At 42.9% G+C, this 21,932-nt stretch overlaps 2 protein-coding genes across 2 annotated transcripts in view; one reads left to right on the plus strand and one right to left on the minus strand.

Annotated features, from left to right (window-relative positions):
• The window catches only part of ccdc146 (coiled-coil domain containing 146), a gene marked incomplete at both ends in the record, with an annotated part of 101,013 nt that overhangs the window by 67,457 nt on the left and 11,624 nt on the right, over positions 1 to 21,932 (minus strand). The gene's annotated exons all lie outside the window — the stretch shown is intronic.
• fgl2a (fibrinogen-like 2a) lies at positions 937 to 21,835 on the plus strand. The gene is made up of 5 exons (XM_083650868.1): positions 937 to 1,646; positions 2,819 to 3,023; positions 14,865 to 15,084; positions 16,230 to 16,400; positions 19,254 to 21,835. The coding sequence occupies exons 1-5, from the start codon at positions 1,164 to 1,166 to the stop codon at positions 19,567 to 19,569; spliced, it is 1,395 nt and encodes a 464-aa protein (XP_083506994.1). The 5' UTR covers positions 937 to 1,163; the 3' UTR covers positions 19,570 to 21,835.

Here is a 21,932-nt window from a genome sequence, read left to right on the forward strand (position 1 = left end):
CTCTGTCCCTATCACCCCCTTTTCAAAGGTGCTACAACTTCAATTCCCTGAAACCTGAGTGAACACACATCATGACCAGCAGAATTAAAATGTCTCGCCACTGAAGTACAAAAAGTAACTTGCCTCAGGAAGTTGTTGTGATGCACCTGTTTCTCAGCATGGAAGCTGTTACCATGACGACGTGACAAACGTTTTTGGAATTGGAAGAGTAAAGAGCAGAGATTCCCACTGGGATCAATAGCACATTATTCTTCTGCTTATGGTATTAGTTGACAAGGACAAATTTAAAAACAACTTTAGGCGAATTGAAACGAAGCCTCCCTAATTCCCCCTGCTACCCACCTGAAACTAATTTGCAGTGGAAGTGTGACTGTGTGCTGTTGATCATACATCACGTGTTTTTAGTAAGGCTTTGGATTATGAAATGGGTCAGGTGGATGGGACATCCAAAAATACAAAACAACTGTAACGTCAGGAGAGTTGGTAGTTCCTGTGTACTGAGTCATTTCTCTCTTCAGGGAAGTCAGCTGACTTGAGCGTAAATCTGGACAACTGAACACACGTGCACTGACTGCAGGCAGGGCAAGTAAAGGACCTGCCTACTCTCTGCCCACATCCCTTTCTCTCCCCCCCCCCCTCCCTCTCCTCCCCCCTCCCTCCCATAATCTCTGCCTGTATCACTTTCTCTCTGTATCGCTCTCTCTCGCTGTATCTCTCTTTTTCACAATGCTGCTGATATGCTATTTAGCATTACGCAATACGCTCCCCTCCCATCCTCTCTAACTCGGCACCCTTCCTCTCTCTCTCCCCCATCTCTCTCTCTCTGACTCTCTCTTCCTCCCTCCCTCTCTCGGTCCTGATATTAATGACACAGCTATCTGAGGCAGCAGCAGTTCCCCTGCGCTCTCTCTCTCCTGCAGGCTGCACTGATACACACACTCTTCATCCAACTGCATATTGGACACACACACGCGCGCACACACAGACACACATACACACACACTTTTACTCACAGTCAATCTGCAGCTGCGGGCACACACACACATGCTCACACACTACTCTAGGCACACACACACTTTTCGAGTACCTTTCAGAGGCAGTAACGACACTCTTTCACTTTGCACACATACTCAGTTCTTCTTTACACACCTCACGGGGGGGAAATGAGGACCACTGGACTTTGCATTTATGCCAGTCTCCTGCTCACAGTTACTGTGGTCCCGTACACGGACCAGGCAGCGGACCTCCCTGTGAACCAGAGTTGGGACGCTAAAGGAGCCAACGCTGAATCTGGCACCCCCACCTCCTGCCCCATGAAGCTGAGACCCTCTGGCCAGTGCGGGGGCTCCGGGGCCGAGGAGGGCGAGGACTGCCCCTACCAGCTCACCCTGCCTCCCCTCACCATCCAGCTGCCCAAGCAGTTCAGGCTGCTGGAGAAGACCGTGAAGGAGCTGCAGAGCCTGAAGGAGACGGTCAACAAGCTCAAGAGTGGATGCCTGGAGTGCCGCGGGGGACGGGGCGCCGGAGCGCTGGGACAGCAGCAAGCTGACCAGGGACAGGAGCTGCAAGGCGGGTCCAGCCGAGAGGAAAGGGGAGACGGGATGGGGAGAATTCCACCGAGCTCAAGCCCTATGCAGGAGATGCAGGTAAGAGGCACAGCAGCAACATTTGAACCAAGGCAACTCCCAGAGAAATGGCATATTTTAACGCAACTTTTGACTGAGGGGTTTTGGCGTCGTTTTTAGTCAAAAATGTACCATCCTAGTGAACAATGAACTGAATTTGGTTGAGTTCAGAGGCAAACACTCCAGGGCAATATTCAGAAAGGATTTGAATAATTTGAGATGCCTCATTTCAGTATGAGATAAGAACATACTTTGTCAGGGAAATCTGAATTTGAGTAGGCAATAACTTTAGCCTGCTGTGGATATGAAAAAAGACAACAGACATTTGGCACTGTACAAACTGGGTAAAATCCACACACACTTACCATATTCAATCGATTTAGGGCTCTGTACAAACTGTCTGTGGCACTGCACCAATTTCAAGTGAAATTTCCAGTAAGCCAGTATCATCTACTTGTCATATTAATACCTAATAAGATCTCATATCTAATACAATCAGTGCTTTATAAACACACACACACACACACACACACACACACACACACACACACACACACACACACACACACACACACACACACACACACACACACACACACACAAAGAAAAGAAAGAAAAAAATGTAATGGAGAAAAATATATATATACATTTCTCTTATCAGCTGTATGTGCTCAGTCAAATGTATGTGGAATGTAACCTGAAAAGATGTTAAAAATCCTGTAAAGCAGTGTTTCCCAAACTATGGGTTGGGACTCGGGACCCAATTTGGGCAGTGGACCCATGTGGGGATGGGTCGCCAACTGGTCGTCATGGCAACTCATTACCGTATGTTTTTTGTGAGTTTGGGTCCCAGGGAGACACAAAATGTATCGTTTGGGTCCTAAGATGAAAAAGTTTTGGAACCCCTGCTGTAAAGGCCTACCTGGCACCAATCCACCAGGGAAAGTTCCTGGTAATGTAAACAGGGTGGGGAATAAGCACCAGACAGCAGCCGAACAGCGGTACATTTCTGCTCAGGCTGCTGAGCTTCTCCACTCTCACAGCCACTTTGGCAGGCAGCCAGCCATCGCTCAGTGACTTTTCTCCATCCTATACAATTCACACTGAGGGAGGCTGCTAATCCATTGGCCTGTGTGTATACGCATTACGCTGTACAGAAAGTCATCTCCTACCCTGCTTTGCCACTTCCCCAGGTGAAGCTGAACCGCATGTCAGCCAGCCTGCGCAACGCGAGGAACCAGATCTCGGCTCTGCAGGGCCGTCTGGAGGGGATGAACCTGCTCAACATGGACAACATCCAGGCCATGGTGGACAACAGGGTGAAGAACATCACTGGAGTGATCAACAAGCTCAGCACCTCCTGCAACAACCCTTGTCCCTTTCAGAACTCCCCACAGTGTAAGGCTGCTTTCGCTGCTATCACTTTGCAAGCATTCTCTGTTCCGTTGTTCTTAGTGCTCTATTTAATTCGCTGGTGAATATTCCAGCCCTATTCTCACACAAGTACTTTCTTTTCTATTCTACTCTATTACATGTTGTTCTTTCATAGCCATCTGCCTCTCAGCCACTATATTTCTCTTGACTATTTGAAAGCTCCTTTCTCACTTTTGTATGTTATATTCTATTTTAGCTATTTCATAGCCATCCCCCTCTTCTCAAAGTTGTCTGGTCTATTTTAATATTTTCTATTCTCTGTTCGAGACTAATCGAGAAGCCCTTTTTCATTCTATTCTGCTCTATTCTATTTCTTTAAATTCGGCGTGAAAGTCTTTACAAGGAAACTGCAGCATTACGTAAAATGTTGTAGTGGTTGAGGTGGTGTGATATGGAATCTATTCAATCATGCCTAAAGGGACGAATCTCATCTATAAACATTCCAACTCCGGACAGTCACCTTTACCTGGCCGACAAAGCTTTTGTTTAATATCTTCATGCAGGCTGACAAGGACCTTGTCATTAACACACATTGGTTTGTCACAACATGCTTTCTCCATTACCAATATGAGCCCAATTGAACGTTTTTGGGCAGGTTATGATCATCAGAGACAGAACTGAATCTTAAGTGATGGGATTGGATGAACCAAAACCATGGCAACAAAAGCAGCCCTTTACTTTTACAGATACAACATTTCCAAATGAATTCTTAATGCATAAAAAAATTGCACTGCAAAATTGTTTCACGTTGAGGTCATACTCATGAGTCAAGAGTGCATGAGTGAACTAGTATGAAAACTAGGGTCAAATTAAGATAGCAAATTGCCTCTTACATAACTGATTCAAGTGCCCTGACATTCCTTTGCTCTCCATATGGAGATACTCAAAAAGGAGGGAGGGAGGGAGGGGTTAGGGAAGGAGAGATCCTTGGTTTCTATTCTACTGCAGAGAATGTGAATACAAGCCCGAATCTTCAATCTGAAAAATGAGGCCGACGTCACATGGAAGTAATGTACCCAAGAACTGCAGTTCCTTGAATTGCTGCTTGAGGTTGGCTCCAAAAGGGAGTCATTCCCTATTCACCCCCATGTTAAAATGCCCGACTTTACAGCAGAAATAATTACAGCCTGGTACAAAAAACGGATTTGGTCTCAATAGCTAATTTCACTATTCATGACAACTGTACGGGGGTTGAATTTTTATATAACTCACCTTTTTTTACAGTCTGGCTGCAAAAAGAAGTCCGATGGGAAAATGACTCGAAATCTCATTTGATTTATTACCTCAGTAAACACTTTCCTAATGAGTTTATGGTCTCAATCACTAGTTTCAAGTTTCAATGCAGTTTGGTGTTCATTTAGTAAATTATGGTCCCATTTAGAGTAAAATAGAGGATAAAGCAGACTATGTTTTGGGGCTTGATTTACATCTTTATTGGTCGCCTGTGATCCGGCAGACCGATCCCAGACCAACAGCAGGCGCGGCGCTTCTCGTTCAAATATGGTCACTTCTTGCCCCGCCCCCCAAAAAAAGAAAAACAAACAAAAGAAAAAGAAAAAAACAAAACAAAATGGTGACAGTCAGAATATGAAACTCGAGACTTCAAATCGGGAGTCCAGAAACCAGAAAAGCTTAAAGGCAGCAGTTTCAACTGCCGGCTCCAATTCTGTAAGCAGAGGCTAAGTGAAGTGGAGGATGTGGAATCTCATGACTGAGATTATGAAAAAACAGATCAGTCAGGCAAAGAAAACTAACTGGGCATAAGAAACTAAACTGATTCAAAAATGTATTTGGATGAGAGCACATTTGAAGATGACTCACACATGCTAGCCAGTTGTCAATTTGAAAGTGAATAAATATAATAGCCTGATACTGCATGAGCGAATCGGAACGTTACACTACTGGTGTTTTTTTTTTATGTGGAGAACAGATGTGAGCGTTTGGGTTAGTTCTAAGTAGATTAGCTAGCTCTCTCTCCCTGTCTGTGCGTTTCTCTCTCTTCATTCCTTCCTGGCATCTCTCTCTCTCTCTCCTATGTCTCTCTTCCTCTTGAGGTCATGCTCTTGAGCGTTCATTCTAGCGTAAAACTTCTCTCATTATCTCTTGCCAACAACAGAAGATGTTGCAATGTAGGCAGCTTTGGTAACATTAGTCACAGGTGGTACACAGGGTGAGAAACACTTGTCTTTGTACATCAATCTGTCATGTTGAGTTCAGGAACCAGTAAATTATTCCGACCAAGAAGCCGTGCCTGACAGTGTCCGTGAAGTGAGTCCAAAAGAAACAGAAGTAGAAGCCTGAGGTGTTGTTACCATGGAAATAAACAAAAATCAGATGATAAGACCTCTGCAGTTCTACTACATGAGTGTGAGCCATTTCGTAATTGCTGTGTAGATAATGTTTCCCACACAAAGCCCCATTTAGATGACAACGGCCCCTGCATGAAACGGCAAACTTTTGTTGTGGTTTGGCCATTCGTTCACATGACAAACAGTGTTTTGGGGGCCTGAAAACACAAACTTTTGAAAGCGGGTTCCAGAGTGACATATATTTTTTAAAGCTACACTGCGTCACCGTGTAAATTGCAATATGCAATGCTGGCATGTGCGAATAGAAGAAGAAGAAGAAGAACAATGACACTTCATTGAGCTGTGTTTGTGCTGCAGACTCTTGTGAGTTGATCAACGCTCAAATGCAAATGCTTTCTACTCTGAGTTACAACCCCACTTCATCCTCTGTCCACACATCCTCTGTCCGTTTGTTTTCGAGCCTGCTTTTGCCATGTTTGTTTGTACTCACTGCGCTGTAGAAGGAAGCATTTGTACGCAGGCACATGGTGTTATTCTGTGAGGTGTTGAGTTGCAAAGCTACACCGCCACCTACTGGCCTGGCATGCATGCATGCTAAATGTTTTTGCGGATCCATGTGCACGAGGATCGTTATCACGTTGTTGCATGAATGCGGATCGAAAGGCCAAACCGCAAAACAAAGGTTTGACATTTTATGCAGGGACCGTTGTCATATAAACGTGGCAAAAATAGGTTATAAGTATATATCAAATACGATACAAATACAAGTGTTTGCCCTCTATCTTCCCAAAAGCGCTAATTTTGCATTTGCGCTCGTTTAACGCCATGCGCAATGCAAATTGGGGGCGGACACAAGCGCATGCCTGTGATAATTGTACTGGGCATTGGCATGCGTTTCAGCGCTAAAATGTGGGATAGATGGCGTTACCCTATCGTCAGCAGCGCACAATTACTTTGCGCTAAGAGCTTTGAAAAGGACCTCTTACGCGCAAATACCTCTCTGCGCTGGTGGCTCTGCATGGAGATTACCGTTGCGCTCCCAGCGCAGAGAGGTATTTGCGGAGTGGAAAGTGGAATTCCTTTTGGATATGTCATTAAGCACAGCCTTGCCACGCCAAGACATCAAATTATGCTGCTAAAATTGGGTATTAGCAGATAATTCAGTGAGGCAATCAACTATAACTCACTGAGAAATGCCTTGTAACTTATTTAAAACAGAAATAATGTTTCATGTTTGTTAATTTGAGTATATATTTTAACTAAAACTGTCGGCTGTGTTTTTTATGTGTTTTTTTATATGTGCATTGCTTTGCTGCTTGTTTTTTCGATTATTTTTTTGTAAAGCACCTTGAATTGCCTTGTGTATGAAAGGTGCTATATAAATAAAATTTGACTTGACTTGACTAGAAACTTTTATCACATCGCAAAGAGGGAAATGAATTGAGAAAACTCGTTGGACAATGGACATAGGCTATTTACCTTCATAACCCGAAGGGTCATTGGCACCACAGACGATCTGTCAATAAGCTCCCTCTGTCCTCGCACGAGTGAGTACACTCTATTACGTCTTACTCGAAAAAGAGATCTTGGATCTCAAGTAATTTTCCTGGTGAAATAAAGGTGAAATAAAAAATAAATAAAAAAATTACGCATGGAGAGAATTACAGCATATTGCATGCCTCGCGCAAACAGACATTGCAAGACGGGAATCTGATTGGTTTTGTTTGACGTAATGCGCAGCCTTGCCTGGCCACGCCTGTGAATAATTCTGGTAGTTAAGACCGCCCAAATCCTGTTTGCGCAGGCATTTTGGGGTGCAGATGATTTTTGGCAGAATTGGCACAGCTCTAATTTGCGCTTGCGACAGGTGCCGTGAACGTTTCCGCATGCCTGCCAAGAATTGCATCCCCAACATATTTCGGGACTTAGAAATCAGGGAGGTCACGTCTACCAGACAATTATATCACTTTGAAACAGTTACATTTCTGTATAAATCATTACAAGTATGCCCCGTGAGGTGGGGGTGCTTTTTTTTGTTGCTCTGTGGGGGAGCAAAACTCGGCAGGCGGAATGCTATCTTCCGTGCCTTAAGGCACGCGCAAACAGTGCGCAAAGCGCTATTAGGGGATAGCGCCTGTCGGAAGATAGAGCCCTTTATATTTAGATATGGGTTGTGGTGATGGATCGCTGGCAACCAAACATCAACATCTAGTCACACGTACAAGGTTTTAGAAACCAGAGGCAAGGCTCATTAAGCTGCAGACACAGTTCAAATAAACAAGGTTTACACTCTTTGGACTGTTTGAAAAGGCATCTGAGGACAAACCCCTTTTCTAAGAAGCGGCATATACCATTTTCTACATCTAACAGATTCTAAATTCTAACAGATCCTAAGTTTGTTCATTCCTCTTATTCCATCCATTGAGTGTTCCAAGTTTTAAAAATAGAATACTTGAACATGCAGCTGATGAAACCACAGACATCTTGAGCCAACGTGCATAGCATTTAAATCAACAACTAGACCAAATAGTATTCTTGGCAAGATGATTTTGTTCGTTATAGCTCTGAGGTTCACTATGTTATCTACATTGATTTCACCCCCTTTGCCAATTCCCATCCGTGCTGCAAGCAATGATCACCATTCCCTCTGCTACAAAACTGATTGGGGCCTTAAGGTGAAAGGAATAGAGATAAATGTGACTGTGCAGCGACATTAGCTCAATGATAAACAGGGACAATGTGTGACTTACAATTAGAACCCCACATTGGAACTGCATTTGGAAAAACGCTTGTCTGCAATGTGGAAACACACTACTTCCTTATAGGAAGGCTGCTGTGTTCCGATGGGTTTGTTTCCATCAAAACTAATTCCATTTAGGGTGTTATGACGGGAACACACCATATCGATTCGGATACACATTTCCTTCTATGATGTTGGATGAGCAGCAGTGGCTGTCACCAGGCATACATGTAGTTCCTTGATAACAGGGTTTTGTTCCTTTGCTGTCAGTCAAGCAGCCATCCCTTTAATCAGTCAGTCAGCCACTCAATCATTCAGATCATCAAGCCACAGCTTGTCAGTCAATCTGCCATTTAGCCCAATTGCTCAGCCTATATAAGAGAGCAGTATGTCAGTTTTGGAATTAGTCAGGAGGTTAGTAAGCCAGTCAGCAAACCAACTACCCACCAACCTACAGCCTCAGCTTCTCAGCCAATCATCTATTCTAAATAGCCCGCCAGTTGTCCAAGCAACTAATAAAACAGCCAATGAATCAGCTAACCAGCCAGTTTGCTAGCCAGGCAATCGTGCAGCCAATCAGCAAGAGGCTGGTATTGCAGTTATTTAGGTCAGGCACAGTGCCCATGCTGCTGAGATGAGATACCTCCTGGGTATCTAGGGACACTGATGGGACAGCTTCCTAGTTAGAGAGATGGAGACAGGGAGACGGGTGAGAGAGGCTGCAGTGTACAGGAGGAGGGTGAGAGAGGCTACAGTGTACAAATTGAGGAAGTATGAGAGTTAAAGTGAAGGAGACATTGATATAATTTACAGGTCACTAATTTGCATGCAATGTGCAGACAGAATTGTTAACTTGACAAAGATTAATTTCAACTGCACTCCTGCGCCAGAGTTGCTTTCCATGTGGGGTTGCCCATCTGCAGTCATTTTGTGTCCTCCCTGGTAAGCAGCACTAGAATTCGACTGAGGAAGTTACAGTAGACGGCAACAGTGAAAGCAACCAACATGCCAGGTGGTTTTATTTTAAGATGCGCTAGCACTGTTCTTTCATTATTTCCTATGGAAAAGCTGCTACCTGACCTATTTTTAGCGCTGAACGCCATGAGCACTGGACCTGTTCTCGAGTTTAAACTATTTCTGAAGCACACCGCTTGTCAATGTCACTTCAGAGTTCTACCAACCAATTAGGATGAAGAAGGGGTGTGACCGTTTCATAGCCGAGGGATGGGCATTAATCGATCGTTAAGAATTTGATCGATAATCAATAGTTAAGAATTATCGACCATTAAGAATGTTGTCGATCATGTGCAATTTGAAAATAGAGGTTAAATGAATGAATTTCACTACGTGGCAGCAATGAGACATCTTACCAAGCGGGGCGCAGTTAAGTTAACATTATAGTTTGATATGATATGATTTGATATGACTGACTGGTGTTTTTTTATTGTGTTAAAATTGTGTTTAAGAGTGCAGTAGCAGTGGCTCGTTAATTTGTGAAGAGGTTTGGTTCGGACTGGGGTGTCGGACTCTGCTGCCTTTACGAGCGCCGCGTATCTTTTTGTTTTGTTTTTTGTTCAACAATTAAACTTTAACTTCCTTGTTTAAGAGGATTGTTGTTGGACTATAAGTTCTTCTTGAAATAAAGATTTCATTGAGGAAAAATGCTTTATTTAGTATTTTCTGTGATAGGCATTTTTAATCATATAAAAATATATGATTAATTGATTGTTCATTTTCCCAAAGGAAGGACATTTCTTCAAATGTCCATCTGTAAAACTAATGTTAGCTAGGCTAACGTTTAGCTTAGCAAAAACACCAGGAGACATGTTCTCAGTGCTCCCCACTCCAGCGCACACCTGATGCATCCAAAGCACTCAGCTCAGCACCAGCGCTTCAAGCGCTCGACAGGCCGGTTGGTGGACACGGCCCCTTAATCATCAGGGAGGAAAGCTAAGACTAACCTTGCTATAATGGAGCAAAGCAGTACTATGAAAACTGAAAACCCAAGAGTGACCCTGTTCATTCAGTATGGGTATACCTTACTGCAGTGGTTCCCAAACTGAGGTACGCGTACCCCTAGGGCCTAGGGGTATGTGGAGGTACTACAGAGGGTACTTGAGAGAAAGGGGGAAATGGAAAAATGTAAGAAGAAATCATGAAAATAAATGAAACATTAACATAAATCTGCCCGGGCGTCCGGCTAGTGTAGCGGTAGATTCCCTGCCTACCAACACGAGGGTCACAGGTTCGCGCCCCTGTGTTACCTCCGGCTTGGTCGGGCGTCCATACAGGCACGATTGGCTGTGTCTGTGGGTGGGAACCTGGAATGAGGGTGTGCGTCCTGGTCCCTGCACTAGCGCCTCCTCTGGTCTGTTCAGGACAGAAGGGAACTGGTGGGAATAGCGCGATCCTCCCATGTGCTACGTCCTGCCGGTGAAGCTCCCCATTGTTGGGTGAAAAGAAGCGGCTGTCAACTGCACATGTATCGGAGGAAGCATGTGTGTGTCTACGGCTCTCCCCAGATCGGCAGAGGATGGGGCAGCGACCATGGCAGCAGGGGGAATTGGCCAAGTACAACTGGGGGAGAAATGAAGGAGGAATCAGAAAAAAAAATCTGCTCACGAGGCACTAATTGCAACTCTTTCACTCCATTTCTTATTTTGTAATGTTATACTGTATTATTCAAAAGCTGGCTTACCGTTCATTCACTGCATCATATAGTTTTATCTTGCAGTTTTCTAAGCAAAATGTTGTAGTTGGGTAAAGGGGGTACTTGCATTCAGAAATCTGGGAAAGGGGATATTGAAGCCAAAAATCTTTGAGGACCATCTTTGAGGACCACTGCCTTAATCTATTGTAATGTACCAAATGCACTGAACAGATTTAGCAGTATGACTAAACTGTCGTCAGGTGTCAAACAACTCAGAGGTGCTCCACATGCTCCGTGCCCAGTGTCAGGATCATTTAGGCCCCAGGTCTCAAACCTGCAAGGAGGAGGTACGCTTCTCGGATCTAATCTAATTTAGGCCCCAGGTCTCAAACCTGCAAGGAGGGGGTACGCCTCTCTAATCCAATTTTACGCTTTCCCACGTTTTGACGAGTCTGTTCCTTTCACTTTCCAAATGCTAAGTGACAAGGGCATTTGGACCTTGGTCTGGGTTGGGCCAAGACACAGCGGAGCTCTATACAGTGGCCTGCCGTGCGGCACAGGGGACAGGAGCATGTGTTGGAGAAGTGAGTGGGCAGGTATGAAAAGAGATGGGGGATGGATGTAAGAAAGCAGGGGAGTTGTGTGAAGTGAGCCTGTAGTGCTACACGGGGGACAAGGTCACTGACTTTCATCCTCTGACAGTGGCCTTCATCTGCTTTTTCCTCCACTCTTGTCCCTCCTATATTCGAATATTTCTTTCCAACTTTTGGTATTTCTATCCAATGTCTCTCTCTTTTCAAAGTGATTTATTGTTTGTTCTTCTTCTTCTTCTTCTTTTTTTCAAACATCTTGGATGTGGATCACATGTTACCCAGTCTTGTCTAGTGGTCTCTCTATCGGTTTCTCCCTTTCTTTATAGTCTAGCACAGTGTTTCTCAAACTTTTTCAGACCAAGGACCACTTAACCAATATAAATAAACTCAGGGACCACCTAACCAAAAACAATAGGCCTACTACTTCAACTGTAAATGACAAATTACAGGCTAATTAAATGACAAATAGCATTAAGGCTGTACAATTAATCACATTTCTGGCTTCCCACAATTATGAAAACAAGATAACCGATATAAAAAATATATACAATTTATTTGAGTCCATTTACCATTTATTTTTACATTTATTTCTCCTTTTCAGTTCAAATATATTCAAAGTTCAAAGAAAGTTTTTTCAAGTTCAATAAATGCACAAAAGCTTGGAGTACTATTTCGATCACAACAACGCCTACGACGGTCCAAATCGCTGCGGAGAACACTGGGTGAGTCGTCAGATAATAATTAATGTGAGGAGAGGGCTCCAGGTTCAAAAATACCGAAATTCTCCTTTAATCCAAACTATATAAATCAGTAGTATCTCCTGTCTTGACATGACACATTAATACAAGTATAGTAGTAATCATAATACATTTGTTTTATGGTAGCCCCAAATGTCAGTGCTTCATTTCATTTCATAAACAAAAACAGGAGAACGGACTGGAAAACAAAATAACCGAGGCAAAAATAAAACAGAACAGAGGAATAAAAGTGGCTGCTCATTTGACCTGATATATGGACACTTGTTTCACAGCCAAAGTCCAAATATCCAAATATGAAATACAGTATCAGCCCTTTGTTGAACATATTATGACCCTACCAGATTATTGTGCTAGTGTTTGGGAGTCTGGGGCACATTCGTTTAAATTTTCTGGTGCGGTGCATTGGAACAAGCTACCTTTACTTATAAAACGTACCGGAAACCAGCATCTTTTAAAAAAAAGGTCAAAACCTGCAGACTGCGGTTGAGTTTGTTCTTCAGAACCTAACCTAAAATAAACACTGACATTTAACACATTTACACTCACATACACAGAGAGAGGTGTTAACCACAACCAAACAAAAAGCAGTTTAACTTTCCATCTGATGGCTTTCTGCAGCACGCATAGGGGGACTATGAGATGACGTGCCCCTCGGCCAGATACAAAGATCTCCACCACCCCTGTGACCACAACAGGAAATGTTTGCAACAAACACAAGCTCATATGAGCCCCATCACCTAAATATCAAGTATATTTACAGCTCAGAATGTACATAGTCACAGCATGTTAGAAAAACACTTAGGCTATCTGGCAATAATTTTTGACTACTCATAAGTCACTTCACTTCTAACAAATGATCTTATTGCATGGTGCTATGCTTTTTTTCTTTCTTTTTTAATTGCACTTACAGTATGGGAGAGAAAAGAATGACAAAGTTACAATTACAAGTTGCAAACACAATTTCGGAGTTCTTTCCTCCCGGCGGCTGTCAGACTTTTTAATTCTGTACACTCCTGAGTGAACAATGATTTAAATTGCTGCTCTCATTTGGCTCAATTGGCTACTAAATGCACTTTTATCCAGCACTTTTTAATGTAATTTTAATGTAATTTCTTACTTTTTAATGCAATTTTTACTTGTGTAATTGTTATATTCTGTTTTTACTGTTGTTGACTATACGTGCTATTATGTTGCTGTCTCTTTTTTAACCCTGTCCACTTGCTGCTGTAGCACTGAAAGTTCCCCTTGTGGGACAAATAAAGGATTATCTTATCTTATCTTATTATTCTAGGCCTAAAGAAATATATGTTATATATATATATATATATATATATATATATATATATATATATATATATATATATATATATATATATAACTTAACCTACAGTACCCATCTGACCTGAACCACTACCGTCCCATCTCCAACCTCCCCTTCATCTCCAAAACTCTTGAGAGAGTGGTTGCCGCCCAACTCCAGTCCCACCTCGACTCAAACAACCTCCATGAACCATTTCAATATGGTTTCCGCCCTAATCACAGCACTAAAACAGCCCTGGTAAAAATCACTAACGACCTCCTCCGTGCAGCTGACTCTGGACTACTCACCATCCTCATCCTCCTTGACCTCTCCGCTGCTTTCGATACCATCTCCCACCCACTACTTCTGGAGCACCCGGCGAACATTGGAATCACTGGTGTTGCACTTTCCTGGTTTGCATCCTACCTCACCGACAGACAACAGTTTGTCCAAATAGGGAACCACACGTCCGGGTGTTCTGCCGTTTGACCCAAGGGTCAGTATTGGGTCTTTTTCAGGAATTGGGGTAGTTCTAAAGAACAGCAAAAAAAAAAAAAAAAAATCCCCAAAAATAAATTTTGACAACAATCAATTTCATTAATGGGAGACCCTAAAGATAAGAAAAATCATTGTTGTGTTTTGTTCTACCTCGGGTAGGGGTATCTCGAAATCTGAGGGCCCTTTCTGCTAGACTATTAGTCATACTTGACAAGCACTGCTTGTATAACATGTTGGGGAGCATTTCTGTTACAATGTACATATTTGATTGTACCATACAACACTAAAGAAAGAATGGTCTGCATGCAGAATACTGCCTGAATGTAGACTTCTACAATGGCTACTAGGGGTGGGAATCACCAGATGCCCCATGATATGATATTATCATGATACTTAAGTCACGATACGATAGTATTGCGATATTGCGACATGCTAGTATTACGATATATTGAGTATTGCAATATATTGTGATTTTATTACCTTTTTGCAACTGCAAATGATGTCCCCAAAGGAAAAGAACGTTGTCAACATCTGTTTGATCTAATCAGATAAAGTTTCCAGTCTGTTTATCTCACTTCAATCATTTTTATTGCAGCAAAATTGGATTGTCAAGCAGACAGACTGACCAACACTGTCATAAAAACCTGTCATAAATGTTGAATGCACTTGACATTTTGTATAATAAAATATCCCGATCCTTGGCATTCGATACGATACGATACGATACGATATATTGCCCACAAAATATTGCGATACTATGCTGTATCTATCCCCTCCCCCACCCCTAATGGCTACCGCTGTATTTTCCTCCAATTTTTCTTTGTCCCTTCCTTTTCTCCAGTCATGGACTATTTGCACAGAGAAATAGAGGATTGTGAAAAGATGATTGAATAAGATAATCCAGTAGTATTCCCTTTAATTTGTCCTCTTTTCTTTTTTCTCTCTCTCCCCCTCTAGTCATCTTAGCTCCAAGGGACTGCTCAGAGTACAATGTGTTGGCGGAGAGGAAGAACGGTGTGTATCCTGTGACGCCTGATGCCCGTAACGGGACCTTTGAGGTCTTCTGTGACATGGAGTCTTACGGAGGCGGATGGACCGTCATACAGCAACGTCTCAATGGCTCTGTCAGCTTTAACCGTACCTGGAGCGACTACAAGAAGGGCTTCGGGAGTCCCAGGTATGTTGGGATGTGGGTTCAAATCTTTCCTGGGTTGGGTACCTCTCCTAAAAATGGCTTTGAGGACCTTAGGTATGTATTCACCTTATGTAGCCCCGCCCACTTGACCCATTGTGTCACCACTTCCTGTTCAAAACACCAGCGGTTTTACCTGCTCAAACTAGTCTGACTTACCTGGTCAAACCTAGTTTGACTCACATATGAGTCAGAGTAGGTTTATGAGTCACAGGAAGTGTAAACACAATCAGAACTTCAGATTGTGTTTACACTTCCTGTTAGTCTCTCAAGCCAGACTCTTCTACATAAGGTGAATAGGATGGGAGATAAATACCAGCAAGCAGCCAAATGCTATTGCTTGGGAAATTGAGGAGCCCACAAGCCACTTTGGCAGTTAACCAATGCCCTGTTTTATTTTGGTAAAATTGTGAAGGTGACTAGTGAATTTTGGGATTTACAGACCACAACACAAGTAATTGATGGCGGGGGGTGGGGGGTGGGGGGGTCGGGGGGGGATTGCAAAACTTCCCGAAATTTGTATGTAGGGCTAGAGTAGCCTGGGTGAACCCAGCCTTCAACGTGACGTCACAGACTATGCCTGTAACGTAAGTTTTCTTTGTGACTGATAGTACATAGAGGTCACGTGGAGGCGGGGTTTACCAGGCTAGGGCTAGAGAGGCTCAAATGCCAGATAGGTAGTAAAGCGTGGTGTTCATTTAGGCCTGTCAAGACCTTATACCGCACGCTTGCATGCTGACATTCTTTCTACACTTGGGTTTAGTCAAGTGCAGTGCCATTTTCATAGCTGGATTCCAATTGTACCTCCTTTCTCTATTCTCCTCCATGCTCCTGCAAGGATGTGTTCTGTCTGGGAAATGACCATGTCCACTTGCTAACCAAGTCATGAGAGAGATATTATAATAACCTTGCACTCAAAAACCTCTTTCTTATTGCCCTGCATCTACTCTTCTTTCCTTCTCCTCCTATCTTCTCCTCCTAGGAATAACTCTATTCTATCTGGGTAACAACCATCTCCTGCTAATCAAGTCCAAGTATATGGTCCATTTTTATCATCTCGCCCTCTTTTCTCTCCACTCCATCCCATCACACACCCACCCCTCTTCATCCACCTCTCTACTCTCCTGCAGGGGTGAGTTCTGGCTGGGCAATGACCATATCCATCTGCTGACCAAAGCCAAAGACATGATCCTGCGTATCGAGCTGGAGGACTTTGAGGGCGTCCGGGAGTACGCAAAGTATGACCAGTTCTATGTGGCCAATGAGTTCCTACGCTACAAGCTGTCCATCAGCGGATACAGGTACGCTGTGTGCATGACAGTGTGTGATGGTTTATTCATAGAGAACAGTGAGGTGTTATGGTCCCTCGAGAAAGGTTTAGCTTTGCTATATTTCTCATTGAATGGAAGCAAGCTCCAGGAGGGAATTCAGTAATGTAATCAGATATTTTGATTCTGCCTCTTTCTAGAAAGGTCTTCTCTGCTCGGGATGCCTTGTCTAATGTGCCTCAATATGGGTGAATAATTTGATACAAATAAAGAAGACTGGAGAAGATTTCAGCACTGAAGTGTAGCTAACATTTCTCTGCTGCCACAGCAGGCCCAGTTACGCTGCGTTCAGACTATGGGCTACGGGCCCATGTAAACATGTTAGCTTGACTGAAATCGAAGTTATAAAAGTCTGACTAACACACCCAGATAATGCGATTGGGAGTGGATTTACCCCTGCCTGTATAGATGGTTTTCACAGAATTACAGTCCTGCTCTGATGTGATGTTTTCGGAGATGTCCTGTCCTAGCAAACACTGCAACAGGAAGTGAGCAGGGGTTCAATTTAGAATGTTTTTGTTGTCAAGTTAAAACCGTCTATACAGGCCAGTCGGACTGGAACTGGACGAGGCGATCAGCGCATGCGCTAACGTTGTTTGACCCGGAAGTCGAACAGCGTGTAAAACTGTTATGTTAGCGGCCAGGGAGTGATTAGCTAAAGCTAAATGTGAAGTTCGTTGATGTAGTAGCTAAATCTGTGTCTAGGGTTAGGGTTAGATAAATCTGTGTCTAGAAAAAATGAGTTTTTAATGGAATATCTTAGTTTCAACTGTATTGAGCTCACAAGAGGCAGCTTTGTGTTATGTGACCATCCCTACGTTTGAATTGTTTATCGGCGCTCTCTCTCTCCACATAAACACAACCTCGCTCGAACACATAAACTCAGAACACAGCAAAACAATGTCCTATCACTAATAAACACACTGCCTGGCAGTGTGTTTATGTTGAGCGATGCTGCGCAGTGCAGTGACTGCCACACTATTATATGGGCCAGAAGTTATCGTTTTGAGGGAAAAGTTTGTATAATTATATAATCTTTTTTTAATGAAATAGCTGCATTATTAAGAGACTTGCTGCCAACAGTTGTTAGAATTGGCGGAGCCTGCGGGGAAAGAGTGCATATCGCCACCTATCGTAGCGGAGGCAACACGATTCCATAAAGAAAATCGATTTCACACCCGTGCGTGTATACTGGGACAAGGACAGTAGTCCGACTAAATAGCCTAACCAAGCTATAACCATAGCTCGACTTAACTGTGCATGTAAACGTACTGATTGTTGCCAATGGAGCAGTTGAGTGTTGCCCAGCTGGGCACTGACGGTCATCATTCATGTCATCATCACGCTCGGTGCACCAACCGATAATGTCAGACTGTCATAGCATTGCATTTGTCTTGTTTATATTTTATTTGGCAAATATTTGTCCTTGTAATTCGTCAGGTAAACAATACTAACTTAAATAAAACAACCCTACACTGCCTTGATTTGAACTGCCACCATTTACACCAGGAGTGGGCAACTATTTTTCATGGGGGGCCACATGAGAAACCCAGATTGTTGCCGGGGGGCGAACAAATATTGTCATGCCGTAACCCCCATGGATGGGCAACTTTGATGATAGAGAGGGCCACAAAAAATGTCCTCGCTACCAGGTTTTGCTGAGGGCCGAACGGCGCCAGCGCGAAAACTTGGGGGCATTTGAAGCCAGGTTTAGAGGAATAACTCATTTTAAATTAACTAACAGTTGTGATGTCATTATTCAGTCTTAACCACCAATATTTGATCCTTTTCTCACTCACTCCTATGTCACCACCTGCTCTCAGGGCTTGAAATTAACTTTTTTGACCACCTGCCAATATGGCTGCTAGATTTTAAAGTTACCAGCCAATTAGAATTTCCACTAGCCGAAATGTTTTTCTTGAAATAAACCAGAATATGAGTGGGTTAATTTAAACATAAGTATCAGTAAGTGGCCCGGGATTCTCAAAGCCTGTGTTGAGGGTCACACAAACAAAAATGCACTCTTGAAGCTAAATAAATCCAAAACCAATGAGTTAATTATTTAAATTTCTACTTCAATGTAGCCTTTTAGTCATAAAGATTATTGAAAGATATTCCATATTCCAGACTGAAATGCTATAACAGAAGTGGAGTATTGGCCAGAATGACATGAACAATTGGACACTTATTCAGTGGGTATCTTGCATGTTGCGTTCAGGTGCACTGTATAAAAAAAATAAAAAAAAATTGCAATTCCATCGCGGGCCACACAGATGGCGCCCGAGGGCCGCATGCGGCCCGCGGGCCGTATTTTGCCCATGTGTGATTTACACTGTCATTTGGAACGTTGTGTCGTCAGCTTCCATTGAAAACAACTTGACTGTTGCTTTGTAGCCCATAGTCTGCATGCCATGTACCATTAGACAACTACACCTGATAGGCGTATATTGATATAATTAGTGGCCGGGCCAGCGAAGCGGCAGCGCCACTGTTTGTATTTGCCAATACTATTCTTCTTCTTCTTCTTCTCCCAGGAAGTTGGACTTCCCATGCATGAAAATAAACCAAACTTCACACAAAGGTCCAGTCCCATGCTAAACTTTGTCGACGCAAATTTGTAAAACTAATTAAACCCTATACTCCTCCCACATTTTTTCTTCAAACGTCACCAAACTTCACCATCTGCATCGTTAAGACCGTCCTACACAAAAGTTTCAAACAGATTTTCGATTGATCAAAAATTTAGCCCACAGTGCATCAAAATGTTCTACTGTAAACGGTACTGTAAACAGCTACTGCAAATTCTTGTTATGATTATCATTGCAGTGGGACCGCTGGGAATGCCATCAGTTTCAACAAGCACTTCAACCACGACCAGAAGTTCTTCACCACGTCTGACCGCGACAACGATATGTACCCCTCCGGAAACTGTGGCGCCTACTACAGTTCTGGCTGGTGGTTTGATGCCTGCATGTCCGCCAACCTCAATGGGAAGTACTATCACAAGAGGTACAAGGGAGTGAGGAATGGGATCTTCTGGGGCACCTGGCACAACATGACGACAGAGTACTACCCTACCAACTACAGGCAGGCCTTCAAGACAGTCAAGATGATGATAAGGCCCAAGAACTATGCTCCTTAAGAGGACAGGAAGAAACACCTGATTAGACATGGACAGATTGACAAACAGACAGATAGATGGACAGAGAACAAAACAGACACACAAACACAGACAGACAGAGATGGAAGTACAGGTGGGCATAGGCACGCATACGCATGCGCATAGTCATGCAAGTGCACATACACACACACACACATGTACTCACACTGCAAAAGACTACAAGCCCCAAAGACACTTTGAATGCAGTCATAATATAGAAAAACAAGTGTGAAAAAGATCAACAGATATTACTTCCATTGTAGTTAAGTGTGGCGTTCAAAATGTTGGATTAAAATGATGATAATAAAGGACCATGGACTATGGAATGTGGAAAGGCTGTGATATTACAAACGGAAGGTTACAATGAGAGACATTTTCCACTATTTCTCTGACATTTCCAGACTTTCTGTCCCACTGCCTCCTGCTATATACGCTCCTGAGACAAGTGAGGGACAATCCAGCACGCAGTAGCACTCAAATCTAATGAGCTATCCCTTTCCCCGCTCTAAGTGCTTTCATAATTAACAGCAGCCACTCATGTGAGGTATATGAGAGCTGATGAGCTGATTTCCAGTGCGCCTGAAATCCATTGTGAAAGACACATTGTGGGGGTCAGCTTCAAACTGTTTTATTGAAGCATCCCCCACAGGCACTGACTCACAAGACACTTTGTTTATTGAAACATCCCCCACAGGCACTGATTCACAAGACACTTTGTTTATTGAAACATCCCCCACAGGCACTGATACACAAGACACTTTGGGCAGCAGCGCTCAAGGAATGGCTCCTGTGTCATTGATTTAATCACATCGGAACATCTTGCTAATGTATCCACACCTTATTAGCCCGCAATACAAAACATCCCAGCATCAAGATGCAGCCTAAGATGGATATAGATTATATTGGGTCTTGCAAAGTACATTCTGTGTTACTGATGGAACACACCCATGGGCTGTGACCAGAATGGATCACTGATCTGCATTTCAGGGCACCATTTTTGTTGTCGTCTAAATCGTGGAATGATTTTGAGGGGATTAAATATTGCCACAATGCACTCACTGTAATATCTAGTGAACAAGCCTGCTCACTAAAACGGAACATTATACCAAAATGCATTGCGAGTCTGTAGGGGGAAAAATGCCTCCAAACAAGCCGTTTTATATTATAATAACCTTGCACTCAAAAACCTCTTTCTCATTGCCCTGCATCTACTCTTCCTTCCTTCTCCTGCTATCTTCTCCTCCTAGGAATAAGTCATGCTCATGCTTACAGCATCTAATCAGACATCCCGCCCCCTCAAAACATTGCATAGTTAATGAGGGGAGAGACAGAGCAGATAGAGAAGTCCCACAGAGGCTGGATTTGGGGGGGAGGGGGGTTGCTACAAAAGTCATAACCTTGTTTTAAAGACCCATGAGTTATGTTTTAAACAGCTAAAAATAGCATAAAATGAAACCTTCATGCTAATTTGAGCGCACATTAACATGTGTTCACGAAGGTATTTCTGTCTTGCTGCAAGTTACACAGTACATAGTTTAGTTTAATGTGTTTTTTGTTAATGTCAGCTAGTGATAAGTCCAAAACATGAAGGAAACCGCACACACCTGGATTGGCAAAGTGTTGGCTGTCTGAAAATTAGATTTTTATTTATTTATTTAACTTTGATTTGATAATTAAGTGTCCAAATTCACTCATTAATCATGTGTGATTTACCGCTAATTGGTGCAATACCAAATGAGAGAATAGAGATTGATTCTGGTCACAGGCATGGTTTGGAACTAGCACTGCTGGAAGTGAAAACGATGCTGTTCAAACAGTTTTCCACTTATAGCTCGAAGTAAACTGAACTACTGCACATCGCACAATGTCCCCCACCACTTTCCAGATGTAAATACACATGATCGCTCATCGCTGACCCATCACTTGTACAATACTGCTGCCTAATGTTAGAAAATTGTATAGCATCACTTAATTCATCTATTCTACACACTGTGAATGGGAAAGATGGGAAGGAAAGGTTTCAACTGAAGGACCTGTACAGTATTTATTTGATTTTGTGAGGTATGATAGCTTTTATATAACTAATATATGGGGTCATAAAAGAACTAATGATGATTATTTACATTTGAGATATTATGTGTGTACATTTAGAGCTTTGTGTGTGTACATAGTTGAGCTTTTCTATCATTCGTCTTCAACTGTCATTCCAAAAAAGATGCTTTTACTTTTTACATTAAAACATGAATAAACTTCCAACTACATGGCTGTGTATATTGCTGTTTTCCATCCCCTTTCCACATCTTATGATATATTATTAGTGGATGAAGAACTGATGTATCACCAGA

Source organism: Poromitra crassiceps (genome assembly GCF_964638095.1).
Source record: "Poromitra crassiceps genome assembly, chromosome: 2".
Lineage (NCBI taxonomy): Eukaryota > Metazoa > Chordata > Actinopteri > Beryciformes > Melamphaidae > Poromitra > Poromitra crassiceps.

Bases quoted from the DNA above. Each gene is read 5' to 3' on its own strand.
- fgl2a (XM_083650868.1), top strand. From the start codon at position 1,164: ATGAGGACCACTGGACTTTGCATTTATGCCAGTCTCCTGCTCACAGTT. The intron at 1,647-2,818 runs GTAAGAGGCACA...CCACTTCCCCAG, and splicing joins GCCCTATGCAGGAGATGCAG to GTGAAGCTGAACCGCATGTC. The intron at 15,085-16,229 runs GTATGTTGGGAT...ACTCTCCTGCAG, and splicing joins AAGGGCTTCGGGAGTCCCAG to GGGTGAGTTCTGGCTGGGCA.